A 24,196-nucleotide genomic window follows, 5' to 3' on the forward strand; every position below is an offset into this window, starting at 1 on the left:
TGTGACCATTTTTCACGCTTACAACTATTGCAGCACCCCCATGGTCATGTGATCAAAATTCGGACCCTTAGCAACTGGCTCACATTTATGATGGTTGCAGTGCCCTGAGGTCATGTGACCTTCTGACAAGCAAAGTCAATGTGGTAGTCAGATTCACTTAACAATCATGTTATTAACTGAACAACTGCCGTGATTCACTTAACACTTGTGTCAAGAAAGGTCATAAAATGGAGGAAAACTCATTTAAAATTGTCTCACTTAGCAATGGAAATTTTAGGCTCAATTGTGGTCATAAGTTGACGGCTACCTATATTCCGTAAACTTTGCTGATCTCTTAAAACAGCAACATTTTAATGTTGCGTTCCTTTGATTTTTGCCATTTGTTGTATTCCTTTGGTTTTTTTTAAATCTATAGCATTATAATTTGATCTAATCATTTAGTTTAGGAACTCCCTGCCTCGCTGTACATTTTGTTCCCCAACCAGTGCTCTCTAAATTTTTGGGGCTAATATTCTATTGTTATTGACCAAATTGACAAGTATGTATTTTGGGCAGCTGTTATCCAAAATTTTGGGATGGTATTGAATTGGGAAAGGATGCCCTAACCTATACTATATAGCAAGTAATAAAACCTACTAAGTCACTTTCTTTTTTTATAGATCACCTTCGTGCCTTATTTTGTGTTTCTAACCAAGTAACAAAATTGTTGACTGAATGTTCGCCATTCATCAAATTGAAGCAGAAGCAAGTTCCACTTGTGGGTAACTTCAACAAAATAGAAGATGCCCCATTCTGGGAAATTTCATCAAGACAGAGGCTACATTCCCAGGGAGAATCCCAATTATTTTGATAAAAGAAGTAGGCCACCAAATTCTTCAGGTGGACGGTAAGTTTAAGAAATCATCCTTTACATAGAATAGAGATTTTAACGCTCTCTCTTTCCCTCTCATTTCCACATAATTTACTCCTGTTAAGGTTTCCTATCAAACTGCTGATAAGTAGTAGACCAGTGTTTTAATGTTCTCTCAGGAAGAGTAGGGAAAGAGCACAGTATTTTGGGTACGTGCAAAGTGTTTTCCCACACCAAAAAAGCCCTCATTTAATGGGCCAAGGCATACTTTTCTAAACTGAATAGCATTGCATGTAAAGGGGAGGGGGTGGAGGAGGGAGTGATGTCTTACCTCAGTTAAGCTTGAGTGGGAGTTTCCATTAGTGCCAGTGCCAGTGATTTTTCTAAGCTTAATTGTTATTCACAGCATATCCGATTTCAGGAAGAGTTGTAGTACACAGGGAAGGGGAGAGAGCATTCTCTTTCAAATTTCTTCCCACAGGGCTGTAAGCAGTAGAGAAACACTTGCAAACACTAATGGAAGATGGATTCCCCCCTCCTAAACTTAATTGTCCAGCTTAGGGAGTGGGATATTTTGGTCTTTGCAAGATGTGGTACCTAACATGCTCCTTCCCCAATCATCTTCTTCATAGAAGTTAAGATCTAGGAGAGAAAATTATACATTGGTACCAATAGCTACTTGAAGCTCCAGTGGGTTGGGGGGAAGCTTGGAAGTTAAGTGTGTCTTGGCAGCAAATATATTTACACCTCCCCCCCCCACACACACACACCACAAATCCCTGGTATCCTCTCCATTTTTTTGTGTGGAATTATCCTAAATCTGAAGTAAAATGCTTTTTCTCTCCGCTCCAGTTATGCCAGATTTTCCAACTCCTTCCTCAACTCTATTTATAATTTCTGTCTTACTTTTTACTTTTATCAGTAACTTGGTTTAGATCTGCAGGCAGTTGCCTTAGGGTTTTTTTTTTAAACTTCTTCTGCCAGATCTTTTTTTTTTTTTATCCCTGCAAATCATTCTTCCATTTCCATTTTTAAAAAAATTATTGCGGTCATTTCTGCCAAATTCTTCAACCATTTTCTGCAATAAATCTGGTGAAATGTCTTTATCTGTAAGTTGTTCTAGTGAACCCCTGCATCCTTTTCCCCAATTTGGCAACTTTCCTTGTGGTTACCATGGTGAGAAAGTGAAAGTATGTCAATTATAGTACTAGTTATAGTTCGTAAAAGATAGGCTCCCCCCCTTCCATTTTGCTTCTCTCTATCGTTAACATTTTAGTCCCAATTAGTTTTCTGCAGTTGCAGTCTCACAACTTAGCTCATATTAGCCTTATGTTCTTATTTTGCAAAATTAACCAACTGCTATTGTCCTTAAAACAAACAATCAGCATTCCCACAAAGGTCCAGTCTGCTAGTCTAATTAATTTTACTGTTTTCCAAGGCAGTTTTGTAAAAAAAACAAACAAAAAAACCCCCAAATCTTCTTTTTTAAAAAAATCACTGTCCCCTTTGTTCATTGGAAACTTTCTTAGATCACGATCTTGTTAAGCTTTTTGTTTTAAAATTGAAATCTTTTAAAATAGCTGATTCCCTCCCCCCTTCTTAATTTCAAAAAGAAGGCAGCCACCAAGGGTCTTTGATCTTCAATGCCATTGAGAATATCTCTCTTAGCTTGCAAAGTAATTAAATCGTCAAGTGTTTAAGAAGTTTATGTTCTTGCTAGTCAATATCCATGAAGGCTGCCCAGCAATTAGGGACACCTTGTAAACCCCTTAGCGCCCAAACCTTGACCCACAATTGATAGCAAAAAACTAAATCTCGTGAGGAGCAGCTCTTTCAGAGCACAAATGGGTGCTCCCCAATTTGTCCTTCCTCCAAAGAAATTTCTGTCAATTCCACCACTATGTTGTCTCTACTTAAGAAACCTCTTGCAGAGATATCTAATCCACCGTAACATTTCACCCATAAACCTGCCGAGGTTCAACTCTGACCTAGGACAAAAGGTTTGCTTAACTTTTATTTACTTAATATTACTTAATATTCCCCACAACGTGGGTAGGTTCATCCTCTGGAAAACACCAACTTCCTCCCATGGAGGCACCACATAAGAAGTCTTCCAATTTTTTTGTCCCTCTGCAGAAAAACAGAAGTTTATTGTTCTGACTTGGCTCCCAAACATGACAAGTAGTTGTGTTAGTTGTGTAGTTAAATAAATGTTCCCTTTATTAGGAGCTCCAGGAGCCCTGGCAAAAAGTCTCTGTCTCACACACACAGCAGGCTAACAAGTCTGTCCAGCAGGGAGATGAATAGTTGTCTGCCACACTTATTCATCTCCGCCCCATGCCTTTTATCCCCAGAGCTAGCAGCAGTGGCTCTTCCATCCCAAGGATTGGCCCATAGATTTCCACTGCTCTCCTCTCCTCTGCATTCTGCGCATCTGCACGTCAGGCACTGGACCCAGCTATTCCCCCTCTTTCTCATCAGCCACCTCCAGATCTGGGGGCTGTTGACTCTCCATCTGAGGGCTGATGGACGGCCCAGGCTCCGCCTCTGTATCTGTCTCTGACAGCTCCATTCCCTCTTCCCTCTCGGAGCTCTCAAGTTACCTTGATACTGTCCCTGACTCCCATGCTGACTCCTCATCTGATTCAGCTGCTGGAGGGGCCGGCATCTGACAGGCCACAACATTTATGATAGTAGCCCTCTGTCACAGATTTGATGAAGTCATTTCCAAATTTGAAATAATCTCCCAGTATAGTCAGGTAGTTGACTGGGAGGGATGCTGCCATTGTGTTGGTACAGGAATAAAAGCTGTTGCTGAAGGGAGAGGAAATTGCTGATGATCCTAACAGGCTGATCTATCACAAAGACATCCGGGTTTTTTTTTCTGCCTTTCTATCTGTCCATAGGTTGTCGCAAGGAACAACTGAACATTCAAGATCTTCCTCGGCTTTTGCAGACCCAGAGCCGAACCATCTGGGACCAAGGCAGGGCTATGACAATCCCCCGCTTCCCTACTATCATTCCAAAAAGACTTTTTCGGAGAAATGTTCAAACCTGTGCTCCCGAAGAGGTAGGCAAGCCTTTTCCTGTATCCATTTCATTACAGGTAGTCCTCGACTTACGACCACAATGGAGCCCAAAATTTATGTTGCTAAGCGAGACGTTTGTTAAGTGAGTTTTGCCCCCATTTTACAACCTTTCTTGCCACAGTTGTTAAGTGAATCAGGGCAGTTGTCAAGTTAGTTACAGGGTTGTTAAGTGAATCTGGTTTACTCATGGACTTCTTTTGTCTGAAAGGTCGCAAAAGGTAGGTCACATGATCCCGGGACACTACAACCGTCATAAACATGAATCAGTTGCCAACTCTCTGATCACACAACCATTGGGATGCTGCAATGGTCATAAGTGTTAAAAATGGTCATAACTCAATTCTTTTCAGTGATGTTGTAACTTTGAACGGTCACTAAATGAACTGTTGTAAGTTGAGGACCACCGTGTTTCCCCGAAAATAAGACCCTGTCTTATATTTTTTGAACCCTGAAATAAGCGCTTGGCCTTATTTTTGGGGAGGTCTTATTATTTTGGGGCACATGGACCAAGATGGGGCTCCTCTTACCATCTTACCTGGTTTCCAGCTCTGCGTTTAAATATTTTCGGGGAGGGCTTAATTTAGCGCACGCGCTCAAAAGCCCGATTGGGCTTATTATCAGGGGATGTCTTATTTTCTGGGAAACAGGGTACCTGTATTAACTTGTATTCAAGGGGGTTTATAAAGATACTACATTTTATTATGGCCAGCTTTTTTTCCCCTTGTGAATAGAATAAGAGAGAAGGGGGGAGAGAGAAAACTGTCTGAACTTTTTAAAGGCAGAGTGAAGAATAGAAGGCAATGTAATTTAAACTTATATCTTGGAGTAAAATTTGTCTTGTAAACAAATGTTCTAAAACAGGGGTGTCAAACTCAAGGGCCGGGGGTTGCATCCGACCTGGGGGGTGCTTAGATCTGCCCCACAGGGCTGCCCTGGAAACAGTGAAGGACCGGCCCATGGTGCCTTTGCCAGTGAAAATGGAGCTTGCGAGGGCCATGGGCGGCCTTCCTGAGCTCCGTTTTCACTGGCAGAGGATTGCAGGAGGCCGTTGCAGGTGAAAATGGAGCTCGGAAGTCCGTTTTCGCTGGCAGAGCTCTCAAGTCACCACAGTTGCCCCCAACATGAGTGAAGTTGAGCTGGCCACGCCCACCCTGGCACACACACCCCGCCCTGCCCCCCAAGGTCAAACACAACCTTCATTGATGCGGCCCTCAATGAAATCAAGTTTGACACTCCTGTTTTAAAATAATTGCAAATTTTCACATGAGATGCAATGCTAATAAGCAGACTTTTTTTTTATTAGTCTCTTACTCGGGAATGCAGCACGGTTATAAATTTCATGTTCTTCCATGAATTAAACTGGCATGAGATTCTTCCTTTTTTTTTTCCTGATTTCTTTTTTTTTTTTTTCCCTCTCAGTCTAAGAGTTGCAAAAACTGCGTGTGGGGTTCATGGCTAGTCATGACATCTTAAAATGATTTTCTTACTCTTTGCTGTCTCTGTCACATCAGCTGTTGAATTATATCCTGCTTTTCTGACTATAAGGCACCAATCATAAAACCTCAGAAATTCTGTGAAATCAGAGTTAAATTGATCTCAGACGGAGAAAGCTTGGCTAATGATTAAGGCCCTGATTTCTTTTTCGAAACAGACAGGGTAGGAGCTGACACAATAGTCAAGATGTACATTTCTTAAATAAAGATGGTGTTTTTCACCATGCAAAGCACGATTTGTCTTTTTAAATAAAAATAATATACTGTATAATTGAATATTGCAGGTTATAATATTGCAAGCTCGGGAGACTTTAGGATAAAAACTAAATGCAAATTAATATTAAAACCAAAAATTAACTACAAAGAAAAAAAAAACAGAAAGCAAGGCAAAATGTGAGATGGATTCCCATTGTCAGCTAGTTGGAGTCCAGATTATTATAGAGTTCCAGAAAAGTAAGAATTGCATGTATTTCTGGGGGAAGAATAATCTATAATATAGAGACTACTGCAAATAAGAAAAGCTCTTTTGAAAATTTACCTCTGTAGCAGTGGTGGGTTGCCCCCGGTTCGGACCGGTTCACAAGAACCGGTAGTAAAACTGGCGGGACGTCCCGCCCACTGCCCCGGATGTTGTCATCAGTGATCTGCGCATGCGCAGAAGCAAGGCGTGTGAGCGAAGCAAGCACGCGTAATCCCATTGCGAACCGGTGGTAAAGATAAGTAGAATCCACCCCTGCTCTGTAGAGTGAAGTTTTATCACTGACATGCCAGTTTAATCTCGGCATTTGTCCTTTTCTCTGTTATTTCATAAATGTTCATAGCATCTTAAGCGATAGCAATTTGGGATTTCAAGCATTCCTTTATTAACAGATTTTGGCTGTGAAGGAAGTACAGGTAGTCCTCGACTTACAACAGTTCACTTAGTGACCGTTCAAAGTTACGAAAGCACTGGAAAAAAGTGACTTATGACCATTTTTCACACATATGACCGTCGCAGCATCCCCATGGTTATGCGATCAAAATTCAGATGCTTGGTGACTGGGGCATATTGATGAACAGTTGCAGTATCCCGGGGTCATCTGATCATCTTCTGACAAGCAAAATCAATGGAGAAGCCAGATTCACTTAACAACTGGGTTACTAATTTAACAACTGCAATGATTCGCTTAACAACCATGGCAAGAAAAGTTGTAAAATGGGAGAAGACTCATTTAACAAACGTCTCGCTTAGCAACATAAATTTTGGGCTCAATTGTGGTCATAAATCGAGAACTACCTGTAGTCCTCTTCTCTTAGATATAGCTAATTGGCCATTTGTCAAAGATGCTGCCTTGTCCATCTTGCATCGAGCAAGGAGATATTTAGGCTTCTCTTAGGGGCCCCTCTGGAGAGTGCATTTAAATTTCCTGACTTCCTGAGACTTATACAAGCCAATATTTTTTATAGACAATTTGGGATCATCTAAATGTGCCTTCCTAATAAGTGACTTCAAAACCTAGTAATTATCAGCCATGAGCACTGACTGGGGAACTCAGGAAGTTTAATACAGTCATGGTTGATAATTCAATTACTAGGTTTTGAAGTTACATATTGGGAAGGCTCATTTAGATGATTTCAAGTTCTCTATAAAAATATTGGCTTGCAAAACTCTCCCACATTTGGCTAATTAGAACTCTTGAGGGTTCTCTCCAACAGCATCTTCAGTTATAGTTCACTCTTTACTGCTTTGGGGTTTTTTTAATGAGATTTTCCTTGATAGGGAATAAAATAATTTTCTCTACCATTGCGGGGAGTGAAATGTCTTAGATTAGCTTGTTTTATTGTCAGAAGTTAAGATGGGGGTGAATCAGGGGTGAAATGCTCCCGATTTGGACCGGATCACCTGATCCGGTAGCGATGGCTGCGGGTGGTTCGGAGAACCGATAGCAAAAATCCCTGCACCCCCCCCCCATGCCTAGCAGAGCCGCACGATCATCAGAGGCTTTTTTTTTTAACTTTTAAAAGCATTTTTTCTACAACTTCTTCCGATGAATAAATGCTTTTAAAAGTAAAAAAAAAAAAGCCTCTGATGATCACGCGGCTCAGCTGGGATCATTGGAGGCTTTTCAAAGCATTTTTTTCTGCAACCTCTTGGCCGAAGAGGTGGTTAAAAAAAATGCTTTCAAAGCATTCTGACGATCCCAGCTGAGTTCCCTGATGGCAGAGAGGCATTTTTAAAAGAGCCTCTCTGACGATCCCAGCTGAGTTCCCTGATCTGCAGAGGCATTTTTTAAAAAGCCTCTCTAACGATCCCAGCTGAGTTCCTGATCAGCAGAAAGGCTTTTCAAAGCATTAGAAAAAATGCTTTGAAAAGTTTTTTTTTTTAAAGTTGGCCACGCCCACCCAGTCACACTACCCCCTCCCCACCAAGCCACACCCACAGAACCGGTAGTAACAGATTTTACATTTCACCCCTAGGGTAGAATAGAGTATTCTAAATTCCTACCAGAAAAAGGAGGGCTTGTGTAGAAACGTAAACATAGATTGAATTAAACTGATTTTTACTTAATTTCAAGAAGATTAATTGAAGCTAATTGATTTAGGTAATATTGAATGGTAGGATAGCTACATAATACTTTCTAGAAGAGCATATGATTGGTGGCGCAGCAGACTAAAGCACTGTTAAGTAACACCAGCTGCCTGCACTTACTGCAAGTTCAAATTATTTTCACATAAATGTTTGGGGAGGGTGTCAATGCACAATCTGAAACCTCACGAAGAGTCAATGAGCTGAAGTGTCTGGGGGCCCCTGTTTTAGATGTTGTTGAACTAAAGCTGTCAATAGTCCAATAAATGTTGTGAGTCTACAACACTGACAGCATAAAAGTTCCTCAGATCTCATTGTTTGACTTTAAGAAAAAATAGAGCACTGGAGACCTGGTATTGTGTGTTTTAATCTCTAGTGTTCAGTTATAAGGTAGTAAAGATCCTAATGGATACAGTCCGGTTACAGATTAATAAATATATATTACTTCATAAAAAATTATACAACCCCCACAAAGACAATTAACCATATTTCAAACTTCTTCCCTGATATATTCAGAAATCAAAATGGACCTGGGAATTTCATTAAATGGTCTTGCACATCCCCTGGGTTTTTTTTCCAACATTTTGAACCATTACATGATCTATCTATATATCTATATACATATATTGTATTTTGAGTGATCTTTTAAACCAGTTTTAAACAAAAATAATCATATTTAATGGTCTAATTTTGTTTACTTAGAGAATGCGTTCTTGACAGAATGAGGACAAACCTCAGAGGGTACTACTGGAGGGAATTAAGAACATTTTCAGTAATTTAATAACACCACAAGAAAAGGAAAACCTTTCAAAGTATTATGCATATTGCATATCTATAGATTTCTTAAAATAAGCTCCGTTGAACTCAATGAGACCAACTTCTTAGTAGTCAAATGTATGATTGCATATTAGTTTTCTTTTTCAAGGACAGTAACACAATTTTCTGCAATTCAAATTTAAAAATGTTCTCCAGTGTTTTATTTTAGCTTTTCCATATAGCTGAGGGCCAAACTAAAAACAAGAGCAATACATTTTTATCTCTTTATTCCCCCCCCCTTTGGTTAAAATAATTGCAAAGTTGAAAGATTGATGGGGGTGGGGATAGATTTGAAATAGATTCTAGAAGCTTAAATGTAAATGCATTTTTATGCAGAAAAGATTTTTTAAAATGCAAATTTTAATTGTCAAGCTTGTCCAGACTGTTTCCATCATCGGTACTGTGAGTGGGAGGGGTAGATATGGCGGGAGCAGGGGGCCATATCATGTTAAGGCAGCACACACCTGCTGTCTTCAAGCGGTAGGGTGCTCCGGCCCCCAAAGCTCTAGTCGTTTTCCAGGTTGCACAGATCCTCAGGGCCTGGGCCTTCGTCTGATGTTGTGCAACGCCAGGTCTGTAGTAAATAAAGCCCCCCTCATTTGTGATCTTATTCAGGAGGGGGGAGCAGACCTGGCGGGTATTACGGAGACCTGGTTGGACCCGGAGGGAGGGGTCCCTCTGGTAGAAATGTGCCCACCAGGTTTCCACGCATTCCATCAGCCGAGGCCTCAGGGGAGGGGTGGGGGAGTAGCGGTTATTATTAGAGAAGGCCTTAGGCCGAGGGAGACCACTGTTCCTCAGACGGCCGGTTGTGAGTCCCTCCTTGTGAAGTGGGGTCATGGGGTTCAGATGGGCTTGTTGATCACGTACCTGGCTCCCTGCCACGTGGCTGCAGCCCTGCCCGAGCTACTCAATGTTATCGCCATGGTGGCGGTTGATACCCCCAGACTTATGGTCATGGGGGATTTTAATCTGCCGTCCACGGGTGAGGCATCTGAGATGGCTCGGGAGTTCATGGCTTCCATGACGGCCATGGATCTGACCCAGCTAATTCATGGCCCTACGCACAGGGGGGGGAAAACACACTGGACCTGGTTTTTGTCTCTGGACAGTGGTTGAGTGATCTTGAGATAGGGGACATAGTCATTGAGCCCTTGTCATGGTCGGATCACTCTCTCCTTCGCCTTGACCTTCGAACCGCGGTACCCCGCCGTAGGGAGGCAGAACCGGTAAGATGGTACCGCCCCAGGTGCCTGATGGAACCTGATAGGTTCCAGATGGAGCTTGGGCCAATCCCCGAGGATCTTGCACACGCCTCGACTGGAGACCTAGTGGCCTCCTGGGATAGAGCGGCCGCTGGAGCTCTGGATCAAGTCGTGCCTTTGCGGCCTCTGACCCGGCGCCGTTCTCACCTGGCTCCTTGGTTTACCGAGGAGCTGAGGGAGATGAAGCGCCGGAAAAGACGCCTAGAGAGTAGTTGGAGGGCTAGTCTTTCTGAATCAGACCGGACACTGGTAAGATCTCATATTAAGAATTACCTAGTGGCGATAAAAGCAGCAAAATGTACTCATTTTGCTGCTCTTATTGCGTCATCAGATAATCGCCCGGCCGCCCTGTTTAGGGTGACCCGCTCCCTGCTCCACCAGGGAGCACATGTCCCCTGTGCTATTCCTCTTCCTGGTCATGGCCCAGATGAGTGCTCCCTTTTTGGCACTTGGTGCCGTGCATGCACGCTCCCTTTTCGGCACTTGGTGCTGAAAAGGTTCACCATCACTGATCTATAGGCAATCCACTTATAAGTAGCAAGCATAATCAGGTCTTCAATTCATTGACTGAATGAGGTCATACATTTAACTTTCCAATGTTCCAATATAAGTCTTCCTTAAAATATATATATTTTACAGTGTCCTACACTAAATAAATTTTTGGACGAAATTCCGGACTATATAAATGTAGCTGAGCAACAAAAGCTAAAATTCTCAGAGGATAACACCTAGGATAACATGCCTCCTCTATGGAACTTGATAACTGGACAATGTAAATGGTTTCTCCATGCCCTTACTATGATTAAAAGATTGATATTATTTTTTTTCCATTGAATTAGGCTTCTGTTACACCTTTAGTAACTTCAGAGAAATTGAATTAGTGGTCCCTTCTTCAGACAGCTCCATCTCAATATCTCCTTTGCAAAAGCTGCTCTTAAATTATTCGCTCCCCTGTTTTGGTTTTTCAATAAGCAAGCTGGGCAGACTTCATCTTTCCCTGAAACAGTGACTAAGGTTGTCATTTATGAATGGGTAAGGTTAACTGACAGTGGGCTTAATATGCATATACTCACTTGTCTTCTTGTGGCATGCTTTAGTTAGGTTCCAAGGATATTGATTTTTGAGGAGGTCTTTAATTTTGACTTAAGATTCGTAGGTCCCCTAAATGCTGTATTTGACTGAATATCTTGACGGACTGTAGTTTAGCAATTGCCTAAATTGAATTCTCATAAAAGTACAATGGCTGTGCTTCAGTTCCAGCCTTCCCTTCTTTTCTCAACAAGGTCATTTGCAAATTAGCAAGTAAGTAAATTGAATTTCATCAGCAAAAACAGCCCTAAATGGTTTTTTTTCCCTCCACTGGAATACACTAATTTGTAATAAACTCGCCTGCGTAATGTGTGCATATGTGTGTGTTTTATACTGGGGATAATTTAATTTATTTTGGAAGTGTTTCTGTTAAATGATACTGTGGTAATTTAGGACTGAAACCAACTAACCTATTTATTGGCTTCTTCCTGAAATCTATAACTATTTTTCTAGCTGCAATTGGCTTATCGTGGATTTTTACTTTTCATGAGGAAAATCTTCTCACACCCTGAAAGAGTACATAACCTTTTCATTAAAAAACAGAAGTATGTATATAGTATGTATATCTAGGGAGCAGTTGTAATCAGAGTGTATATAAGATAGTGTGGAATATCTGTTGAACAAACAGTGATAATTCAAATACTTTGATTAGAATAAAGTCTTTATACAAAACTATACACACACGCACGCACACAATTCACTGTTACACTTTGCTCTATCTGGTGGTCAAATATTAAAGCATTTTTGTCCCTGCTGGGTGAAATGACAGAAGTGTAATCTAAGCAATTCCAAGAAGGGGGAGCATTGGGGAAAAGTGATCTGAACACAAATCTGTGCCTTGATCCATCTCCGATCGGTTTTCTTTTTGAACAAATTAAATTCATTTTAATAGGATCTTCTCCTGTTTGTGAAGCTTTATATGATGTTTTGGGGCCCTCTTTTCACATACGCCGATCAAAAATAGAAATGCCGGTCCAAACCGGTATTAAGCCTTTGATAGGTTTTCATTCTTTTCCTGCAGAATTTGAATTTAATTCTAGTTAAATCAGCCACATAACCTTCAGCTCCATTCTAATTATTTTGCATTTGAAGATCTTTCACCCTCTTTAGCCTTTTACCTCCACCTCCTCCTCCTCGTCCAATTTCTTTATCTAACAAGATTGCTTTAGCTTACTCTGAGACTAGGCTTTGTACATGAGCCACCTCTGAGAATTAGTGCTATCAATATATGTTGCCAGGAAAATAGCGGAGAGCTAGCTGGCCTCTTGATTCCCACCGACAGGCTTTGTAGCAGCTAGCTGACTTGAATGGCCTTTTGAAAGGAATAATCAAACGGCCTTTAACTCTTGAGCAGGTGCCAAACTTCTCGGATTCCAGGACAGAAAGTGCTACTGTTTGTTCCAGCCTTCCCCAACCTGTGCCCTCAGGATGTGTTGACTACAGTATATTTCCAGAGATTAACAGAGTTGGAAGGGACCTTGTAGGTCATCTAGTCCAACCCCCCCTCCACCCAAGCAGGTGACCCTACACCATTTCTGACAAATGGCAGTCCAATCTCTTCTTGAAAGTGATGAAGCTCCCACAACTTCCAAAGGCAAGCTATTCCACTGGTTGATTGTTCTCACTGTCAGAAAATTTCTCCTTATTTCCAGGTTAAATCTCTCCTTGATCAGTTTCCATCTATTATTCCTTGTCTGGCCTACAGGTGCTTTAGAAAATAACTCAACCCCTTCCTCTGTGGCAGCTCCTCAAATATTGGAAGACTGCTATCATGTCTCCCCTGGTCCTTCTCTTCACTAGACTAGCCATGCCCAGTTCCTGCAACCGTTCTTCATATGTTTTAGTCTCCAGTCCCCTAATCATCCTGGTTGCTCTTTTCTGCACTTTTTCTAGAGTCTCAACATCTTTTTTATAGTATGGTGACCAAAACTGGATATAGTATTCTAGGTGTGGTCTTACTATGGCTTTACAGAGTGGTATTAGTACCTCACTTGATCTTGATTGTATCCCTCTGTTAGATTGTATCCCTACTGCATGTAGTGACTATTCAGAGTTACAGCTGCACTGAAAAAGTGACTTGTGACCATTTTTCACACTTATGGCTGTTGCTGTAAGGGGTCACGTGATTTACATTCAGATGCTTGACAACTGAGTCACATTTATGACGGTGGCAGCGTCCCGGGCTCATGTGATCATAGTTTGCAACCTTCTGACAAGCAAAGTCAATGGGGAAGCCAGATTCCCTTAACAACCCGTGTTATTAATTTAACAACTGCAGTGATTCACATAACAACTGCGGCAAGAAAAGTCGTAAAATGAGGCAAAAGTCATTTAACGAATGTCTCACTTAGCAACACAAATTTTGGGCTCAATTGTGGTTGTAAGTCGAGGACTACCTGTACAGTTTTACAACAGTTCATTTAGTGACTATCCGAAGTTACAGTGGCCCTTAAAAAAGTGACTTATGACTGTTCTTCACACTTACGTTTGTAGCATTCCCATGGTCACATGGTCAAAATTCAGACTATGGCAACTTGACTCATAGTTATGACGGTTGCAGTATCCCTGGGTCATGTGATCTCCTTTCGCAGCCTTCTGACGAGCAAAATCAATAGGAAGCCAAATTCACTTAACAACTGTCTTACTAGCTTAACAACTGCAGTGATTCACTTAACAAATGGAGCAAAATTCTCTTAACAAATGTCTCACTTAGCAACAAAAATTTTGGGCTGAATTGTGGTCATAAATTGAGGACTACCTGTACTATAAAGTTTCTAGGTAAGATTTCTGTTTAAAAATGCCACAATAACTTGATGGGCTTATGTTGATATTAGTAGCTTACGTGCTGATTATCGTGTTCACATTCATGTCCTGGACATACTGTATAAACTAGTACACAATAATAAGACATGTGGCTCATTTGGCACAGGATAATCTTATATAAAAAGCAACTCTTGTTTAAAAGATTATCTAGTATAAATTGGATTTAAGTATAATCAGAGCAAAGGAAAGCAAAGATTGCTTTCTAGAAAAGATTGCTGGACCACAAACTGAGTAGGGGTAAGGATCATTTTGTCATAGACCTCACTCTGGTGAGATAGAGCCATTCAAAATATAATACTTTTGTTTACCTTTGCATCTGTCTATCCATATAGATAACTAGTTTTGAAGTGAGTTGCTACGTGAGCTGTCCCATTGTTAATTATAGTTTGTTTTTAAGGACATGTACATATAGCCAAACACAAGCAAAGCAATTTTACAGTGGGTTGCTTGATAATTCTAGATCAGTGATGGCTAAGCTTTTTGCCGTTGTGTGCCAAAAGTGGGGGGTGCGCAGGGGGGTTGCGCACACGCGTGCCCACACCCATAATTCAATGCCCCTCGCCTGCTGTGCATGCACATAGACACCCCCCCGTGCAACACCCGCTTTTGGCACGTGATGGCACAGTGGGCCCGTTAGGCCCGTTTTTTCGCCCTCCCTAGGCTACGGAGGCTTTCTTAGAGCCTGGGGAGGGCGAAAACAGCCTTCCCCACCCCCCTGGAAGCCCTCCGGAGGCCAGAAACAGATTGTTTCCCGACTTCCGATGGACCCAGAAGGCCGAAAAATCAGCTGGCCGGCGCACACATGCACGCTGGAGCTGAGCTAGGGAAATGCTCACGTGCCCACAGATATGGTTCTGCGTGCCATAGGTTCGCCATCACAGTTCTAGATTAATTCTAGACCTGCTTGTCAAGTCAGCCCCATCCTTTTTCACAGACAGCTGTCCAAGACCCCCCTTCTTGGCTATTTCTGCCTCCGTGTATTCAGCAGTAGTCAGCTGGCTGCTCTACCTACTGGGTCCTGCCTTGGCTCCCCGTTTCTACACCAGATGCGTGAAAATGGCTAAAAACTATTTTTATTTTTAAAAAGCATACAAGTAGAAATAGCAACAAGAATACTAAAATTCAGGAAACTAACAATAGTAAACAGATGCACTGGTCTTAAGTGCAATTATTGTTTGTCTACGAACCAAAAAATAAATCTGTGACTAGAAAATCCAACGATCAATATGTACAATGTATATGTAAAAGTGAGATTTTGTTAGTGGGAGAGCACCATCCTCACCTCTAGTCCTTTTCTACTGAAATGAAATATTTCTATTGAAGATTATTTTGGACTAGTAAATTTGTGCTAAGGGGTGTTACAATATGTTACAAAAGTGATTAAAGGTTTTAAAGGTTTTAATCACTTTTAATCTCAAGTGCTTAAAAATACTTAATTTTGAATTAATATTTTCATATGCAAAGTGTAATCTAAAAAGGTCTTTAAAAATAGCCGGGATGGCAACTACAGGTAGTTCTTGACTTACAATCAGTCATGTAATGACGATTCAAATTTACAACAGCACCGAGAAAGGTGACATATGATTGTTTTTCACACAACCGTTGCAGCATCTTCATGGTCGCATGATCAAAATTTGAATGTTCGTCAACTGACTCATAGTTATGACGTTTGCAATGTCCCAGGGTCATGTCATCACCTTTGGTGACCTTCTGACAAGCAAAGTTAATGGGAAGCCAGATTCACTTAACAACCATGTTACAAACTTAGCAACTGCCATGATTCACTTAACAACTGTGGCAAGAAAGAAAGGTTGTAAAATGGGGCCAAACTCATTTAACAACTGTCTCACTTCGCAATAGAAATTTTGGACTCAATTGTGGCTGTATGTCGAGGATTACCTGTATAATAATTGTATTAAAATTGATGAATCCCCATTTCTTAAAATGGAGCAGGTGTTTGTTTAATGGGCGCTCACATTTTCTGAAAATTTAATAGTCCACGGTTGCAGAAAGTTTGAGAAACGCTGCCTTAGAGAGGTTTCTTTTTAAATTCTCAACTTGCCTCACGTCAACAAGCAGTTCAACACACATGAATCACTGATGAAACCTCTTTGAACTGGGGATGCATTTTGGCACTAATAAAAATCACTCTGGGGATAAATATTGCCGCTATTGTCGTGTCAAGTCCTTATTTGAACTTATTTGAGTGGAATTTTTAGCACAGCTGAAGTATTTGATAGGCTACATCAGGAAGCTGGCATCAGATCTTGTAGTTTTCAACATTTTAACTTTCTCAGAGGGATTGTATGAAAGAGTACAATTTACAGAGGGAGTGGATCTAGTTTAATCTAGTTTAATTCATCTAGTTTAATGTAATTCCCATTAAAATAAGTCATTTAGGAAGAGTTGGTGATTTCTTGGCTTCCAGTAAGCTAAAAAAAGTAGGACTGCAGTTCTACCATTGAGTTGTAGTTGTAATTGTGTGTCTCTACATCTAGACAGAAAGAGAGACTGGCAAGTTCTCTATGACTCAGTTGCCCAAAGTTGGTTTGGATAACGAGATGGGTGGCAAAAAAAATTTAATAAATAAATTCATACAAGGGTTGAGGACAGGGGTGGGTTCTACTTACCTTTACTACCGGTTCGCATCAGGGCCACACACGCAGAAGCATTCTGATGACGTCGGGGTCAGTGGGCAAAGCCTCCCACCGGTTTTACTACCGATTCTATAGAACCGGTGCGAACCGGGGGCAACCCACCACTAGTTGAGGATTATTGTTGTGCTACCCAGTTAAGGAATCAGGCCTTTTGAAAGAACACTTATTCAAGGAGAAAGTAAGCAAAAGGATGGCAAGCAGCGGAGGACAAAAAAGTTAAGTGAACTCCTGAGCTGGATAGTAGAAAGAAAACTTTCGTCTATAGCACACTATTATCATATTTTCTTGCTATTATGTGTGTCCGATAGCTGCCAAAAGTGCAGTTTGACTAAATTAACAGCTACAGCAATTCACTTAACAACTGTAGCAAGAAAGAAAAGTCGTAAAATGGGGGAAATTCACTTAACAAATATTACACTTAGCAACAGAAATTTTTGACTTAATTATGGTCATAAATTGAGCATTACCTGTACTGAAGATTGAGGGAGGGGAGAAATAACACAATTATAATTTTTTTAAAAAATACAGTGTCTTGGCATGGAACATACCATTTTTTAAAAAAATAAAATTAACTTTAAACAAAAAATCCATCCAGCTGTTGAAGTTGAAAAACTTTTAAAAAGTAGCCGCTCTAAAATATTATTTTAAAAAAGAAGCAAATTAATGCTTACTTTGCTTAGCAGCAGTTAATCAAATCCAAGACTAGTATAGCAAGCTTTTCTTAACAGAGAAAGTAAAGAAATGATTCGGAAATCAAGCTCTCTTAAGTTTTGATTGAGATATGATAATGTGAAGAATAGTTGGCAGGACATTTCATTTAGCTCAATCTGCCCTGGTCCTTAATTCTTAAGCATGACTCTATGTAGTTTTAATAGGAAAGGCCTCAGATATACTTACATTAAACGAAGTTTGCATAAAGTTTCCAGAATGTAATCACTGCGGCTATTACACCCTTCAATTTATACTTAGTCTTGAGCACGACTGGGTAATACATTTGTATAATTATAATTGTGTAATTATAATTAGTATAATTATTCGGGTTTATTTTTCTCAATTTTCACTCTGCCGGCTTAGATTCATTTAATTTATTCAAATTGCGCAAACTAAAATTTAATCATTTTTTTTTTTCAGTTTTGAGATTATTACCCTAGTTAAGAGCTTTTGCTCATGTCTTCTTTAATCTTGTTGCTTTTGTTTTATTCCAGAATCTGTTTTGGGCTTCGGCCCTCACTCTTGTGAGTGAGGGCTGGCATTTTAAAAAGCGAGAGGAGCCAAGATTAAAAAACAAATCAACCAGAAAGAGATTGAATTTAAATTACATTAATACAACCAGTCTCTGTATATTTAATAAATTCCCTTTCTATCACATCAACAATTCAAATTTAGCACTGATTTTTGCAGATGCTTTGGAATCCCAGGAATAAAATTTCTACACCCCTGCATTAGTGGATTTATAATATTTACATTATTGTAGTTATCCTTGCTGCATCTAGCTAACTGAAAAAGATGGCAAACATTCCATAGAATTTAAATCTGTTAATTCATCTGGTAAGTAACAGAATTGTGTACTGGTTAAGTTGTATTGTACACTATGTCATTGTAGGAGCTGAATGTGATATGGCCACAATATGGGAAAAACAAAGTGCTATCGCATGTGATATTGAAATGTGTGCTCTTTGATCATAATGTATGTAATTAAACTCCCAACAGATAATGTGTCATATAAATTTCCAATTACTAAGAAATGAAAGATTTCCTGCACATCTGAATATGAAGAAGTTCCAAACTATTCATACTCTGCAGGTGAGGGTGGAGAAAAATCTTTCTCTTCCTTCTCTCTAAGTGTTTGCTTCTCTTTGCAAACAAAGAGGGGAGTGGAGAGGAGGAGAAAGTACAGTTTACGTCAGTTCTAAGTCTTGTATAAGTCATCCCAGGAAGCAACGTGTGTGGAACTTTGACCATTCAAAGTTACAGTGGCACTGAAAAAAGTTGACTTATGACCATTTTTCATACTTGCGACCATTGCAGTATCCCCATAGTCACGTGATCAAAATTCGGATGCTTGGCAACTGACTCATAATGGTTGCAGTGTCCCAGGGGTCATGTGACACCCCCCCTTCTGTGACTTTGTTAGAAGCAAAGTCAATGGGGAAGCCAGATTCACTTAACAACTGTGTCACTAACTTGACAACTGCAGTGATTGACTTAACAACTATAATGCATATTAATGCATTATGCATTTCCTCTACATGGTATAAGATTCCTGCCCTGAACAAAAGGTTGGACTAGAAGAAATCTTGAGGTCCCTTCCAGCTCTATAATTCTATGATTCAACTCTGGCACAAAAGGTCATAGAATGGAGAAAATTCACTTAACAAATGTTTCACTTAGCAACAAAAATTTGGGGTTCAGTTATGGTTGTAAGTCAAGGACTACCTGAATTGAATCACAGCTATTCCTGAAATATACCTTCTCCGGCTCCCATCTGCACACTAATTACCCCTAGAATGTCTGATACAGGGGTTTTGTACCCATTGTCCTATAGCCGTGATGGCGAACCTATGGCACACGTGCCAGAGGTGGCATGCAACGCCCTCTCTGTGGGCACGCAAGCTGTCGCCCCAGTTCAGCTCTGCCCAGTTCAGCTCCTGCTGGCCAGCCAGTCTTCGGGTCTCTGCCATGCATGCATGCGTGGGGGTGTGCGGGGGAGCGTGCACACATGCGAGGGAGATGGGGCATATGGGAGTGCGTGTGCATGCGCGGGGATTGGGGCGCATGCACATGCACATGCGCGGGGCGCATGCAGAGGCCATACGCATGCACGGGGATGGAGTGCATGCATGGGGGCCACACGTGCATTGCATTTTGGGGGTTCATGCGCGCACATGCACGCTTTGGGCACTCGGTCTGGAAAAGGTTAGCCGTCACTGTCCTATAGAGATTCACCAAATTAAAAAGGACTTTTTCTTTTACTGAGCTGGCAATCTCACCAAGTTTGTGTTGCTTTTTCATTAGTTCATTGTTCAGTTGTGATTTATTTCACCCTTTGCAGTACTTTTTCTGTCTTACATGCTGGTGTTTCTTCATCCTTTTGTATGTTACATATAAAGCTTTAAATTTTTGGAACTTTGGGAAAGTAAACATGTGATGTTGAATCACATGAGGGTGAAACTGTCAGATGGCATGTTGTTCTGAGAGAGTGAAGCTATCACATGATAAATGAAGTTGTGAAGAATTCTTCTTTTGAATTGTAGCAACATGTATAACACATTATAAAGATGTTCCATTATCAAGGCAGAGCTGAGGAAGCATCTTAGATGAGAAGCGAAACAACTTCAAAGAAAAAACAGGAAGTCCAGTTGCTTCTTGAAAAAAGCACCTTTGGGACATGTTCCATTATAGTTAATTTGAAAAAAGTTAAATCATGTGGGCTCAGTCCAGTTGGGGCCAAAAGATCCTATTATATGGTTCTGTATTGTTCTATTCACAGAATAAAGTGCAGATTGTATCTGTGAGTGGACACTACAGAAATAAGTCTATTTAGATGAGCCTAGTATACAGGACATGACATCTCAACTTTTGCAGTATATGTAGCAGTTTTACTAAAAATAAGGAGACGGCACCCAAATATAAAATCCTTCCATCTTTGATCTTTAGCAGTAAGTGCCAGTATCAGTTATTCAATCCATTAACTTTTTTTTATAAAAAGTTTTTTATTTTTCAGTTACAAAGATAAACATTCCATCTTTCCTTAAGCAGTGTGTCATCTGGGTACAAGCATCTCTGTGCAACTTCTTTCACCATTTGCTACATCGTTCGCATTCGCTTTAACATTATTTCTCTAAATTTAATGTTATAGTAAACGATTAAACATTGTAAAGCTCTTCATTTTCTTCTTAATATCTTCTAGCGATAATACCATATTAACATTAAACATCATTATTCTCATCATACATGTACTAACTTTCTGTTATAGGAGATACTTGTGGGTATAAGAACCCACCTCAAAGTTCTGCAGAAAGAGAGATAGAGCTGTAGCAATAATAAACTGCCCAATTATACAATATTATTGCATTAGTTTCTAGATGCATTTTTACAGAATGAAAGATAACCACATCCAACGGATTTATGGCGGTGTTGATTCCCCATTTCTTTTCCTCCCGCAGGTGTCTTGCAGTTTATCGAAGTCACAGTCAACATTTTGGTGCTGATCTGCATAGGAGCAACCCAGGCGGGGATCTCTGGTTTCACTTCTCTGGGAGGCCTAGGCTCTTTCAACATTAACTCATTCTATAGTCCATTTCAGGGGACTGAACTCCAAGAGGTGACTGAGCTGGACATGCAGTACAGCCAGATGAGAGCCCCTTGTGTTTATGGAGGGGTAGCCTTCAGTCTGACAATGATGTGCCTAACGCTTCTGTTTCTCATTAGTGGAGCAAAGCCTATCCATCGCCTTTCCCTTGGACGGCTTGCCGCCGAGTGTCTCTTTGACATCCTCGCCTGCCTTGGTTATATAGTAGCTGTTGGCCTCTATCTCCACTTCGTCATTCAAGTCAACGCCACGGATGTGTGCCTGAAGAGAGAAAGACTATACGCAAGGCGAGGTTACACCTCAATGAATTGCAGCGTGCAAGGCGGGGATGCATCCGTGGCCCTTTTCGGCCTGGTGGCTGCTTGCCTGTATTTTGGAAGCTTGGTGGTCTGCATTCTCACCATTCGGGAGGTCCGGCAGTTTCAAAAGCAGCGGGACAACAGTCGTTATAATCTTGAGAGAACCTACAGGGAAGACAACCATCCGAAACCCTACAGGAGCAAAGAAAACATACACCCCGAAAGGACTTTTGGCACACTTGTGTAATCTACACCAGGTAGCTCAATGAAGCCAGACTTTAAAAAAAAGATATATATTTTTTGCACAGACAATAGTTGTATAATATAATATCAAAGGTGTATTTTAAAAGTTCTTCTTCCTAGCTAGGAACTTAGTTCTGTAGTTAGTTCCGTAACTATCTTTTTGGAAAAAGGGAAGGAATTGCAGAAATGATTTTCAGGGTTTTTTTACCTGGATATATGTTTTTTCAATAAGAGCTCTTCTGTATCATTGTCTTAAGATCTCACCCGGACGTGTCCCTGAAATTACCCAAGAACTTAAATTTGCCTTGAAGATATCTAACCGTAAAGATAGTAAGATAGTTATTGCAAAGAGTGAATATGTGGAAGATCAGTTGTTTTAATTATGTATTGATTATACTATTTGTAAATGATCCAGAAATCAGTTACTGGCTCCAGATTGAAACTTAATGGTGTTGACCCATCAACACCATTAACACCATATTCAGAAATTTCTTCTTTCTAAGTGCCTGACTGAATAGGAAATCTGGGCATTAGTTCTCTATCATTTAAGTACATTGATATAGTACATCTTGCCTGCCTTTGTGCTCTTAAAGTGCCTGAGACAAATCCCCAGCTATGATCTAGGCTTGTTATTAGGTTAAACGCAGTTCTCACTAGTAATTGAGACAGATTTGGGGCTGGTAGAATGCTCCGGCATCTGATCTGCTGATTGCTTTGGCAAGGCTCCCATGGCCCACGGACACTTAGGAGATGCTTGATAGAGCCATGGGGAGAGGGGTTGTATTATTCTTAGGATTGTCAGGTTGAAAATAGAGCCAATAATAAGTTGAAATTTACAGTGCTTGGTCTTTTCTTTTAGTTCCATTCTGGGAAATATTTGAATGTCTGGACAATTTAAACTGGGAAAGACATTTTCTCTGTATCTTCAGGGTTGCGTGTAAACGCCTCACTTCAACAGTGTCGGGTGACCGAAAGTCAGAAAGCCACTGGGAAAAGGGAAGGGGGCTGCCCCAAATTAATTCATCCTAAATTAATTCAAAACCATTCTGACTGGAGGTCATTGGTCCTGGCCTTATTGCTTTTTAAATGGATAGATCAGCCTTTATACACAAAGACTGCGTTATAGCCACAACTTCCTAATTTCCAAGAAAGTCAGGAAAGTGGAGACATTCTGGGCCATGCCTCATACATTACTCTGTTGCCTGAAGCAGCTTTGTTTGCTGCCTTTATAGAACTTAAAGAGGGTTTTGATTCAGTATCTAAGGAAATACTTTCATACTAATATTCCAGGCTAGAAACTGGGAGATTGTGAGTTCTAGTCCCGCCTTAGCTATGAAAGCCACCTGGGTGACCTTGGACCAGTCACTCTCTCTCAGCCCAACTCACCTCACAGGGTTGTTGCTGTAATAAGAGGAAGGCATATTAGATGTGTTCGCCACCTTGAGCCATTTATAAAGAAACATAAAGATATAAATTAAGTAAGCCTCCTGTGGGCGCATCATTTCTACTCCTCATACATGCATTAAATTATGGCGCCTGTCTGAGGTAAATTTGTAATGCAGCAGGACGTCTTTTAGAAGCAGGAAAATGAGGAAACAACGGTCTCATTATTATTCGGTTTTTATGGCGAGGGTGTTATTTACCCAAGGAACATTATGTCCTCAAGTATCTCAGAAACCCGCTACAACATTGCAGTTTGCTGCCAAACATCAATTTTTATATTGAATATTTTATCATTCTGTAAACTGCCCAGATTCACTCCAAAAGTAATATCAAGAGCATATAAATTTAATAAATAAATTAAAAACCATTTATCTGTTGTAACTACTGTGTTTTATTATTTTATTATTGATGATTGCAGTGTTGTAGGGATTAAGGCACCAAGCCTGAGAGTGGGAATTCTAGGTCTACCTCAGGCACAAAGTTATGTGAGGAACTTTGGGCCAGTCATTCCATTGCAGCCCTAGGAAGAAGGCAACAGCAATTTGGTTCTGAAAATCTTGTGAAGAAAACTATAGGGCCGTGATGGTGAACCTATGGTACGCATGCCAGAGGTGGCACACAGGGCCCTCTCTGTGGGCACATGAGCCGTCGGCCCATTTCAGTTCAGCCACGCATGCACACGTACCTCCTGCTGGCCAGCAGGTCTTCGGGTCTCTGCCACACATGCGGGGGTGCATGTGGGGGCCACACACACATGCATGGGGGGTGCATGCACACATGCAAGGAGGATGGGGCATATGGGGGCATGTGTGCATGTTTGGGAGATGGGGCACATGCGCGGGGGGTGGGGCACATGCGGGGACCATACTTGCATGCACGGGGATGGGGCGCATGCATGGTGGGGCCACACACACATTGCATTTTGGGGATTCATGCACTCACACGAGCGTTTTGGGCACTTGGTCTGGAAAAGGTTAGCCATCACTGCTATAGGGACTTGCTTAGGCGATTGCCAGAAGTCAAGAGTAACTCAGTCTGTTTTTAAAAAAAGGTGATAGCTATAGAAACCATTTGCTTGAATTTCAGACACAAGCTTGGTCAGTAGTCAGCACCCAAGACCCTTCATCTGTTGCTAAATTACTATTTTGAAGATCTCATTGCATGTGATCATCCACTCAATTTCCAGCTGGGGCTGCAGGACGTTGTAATTCAATTGAACAATCGTACTTCATGTTTGGCACGGCAGGGTTT

General features: G+C 40.9%; 1 protein-coding gene across 1 annotated transcript; it reads left to right on the forward strand.

Moving 5' to 3' along the window:
* The first annotated feature begins 782 nt into the window (after positions 1 to 782).
* On the forward strand, positions 783 to 21,506 carry LOC139316018 (MARVEL domain-containing protein 3-like). The gene is made up of 3 exons (XM_070942562.1): positions 783 to 886; positions 3,757 to 3,920; positions 20,815 to 21,506. The coding sequence occupies exons 1-3, from the start codon at positions 783 to 785 to the stop codon at positions 21,504 to 21,506; spliced, it is 960 nt and encodes a 319-aa protein (XP_070798663.1).
* The last annotated feature ends 2,690 nt before the right edge of the window (positions 21,507 to 24,196 follow it).

The sequence above is a fragment of the Pituophis catenifer genome, unplaced genomic scaffold (genome assembly GCF_029215685.1).
Source record: "Pituophis catenifer annectens isolate HBS135680 unplaced genomic scaffold, rPitCat1.0.hap2 SCAF_3, whole genome shotgun sequence".
Taxonomy (NCBI): Eukaryota; Metazoa; Chordata; class Lepidosauria; order Squamata; family Colubridae; genus Pituophis; species Pituophis catenifer.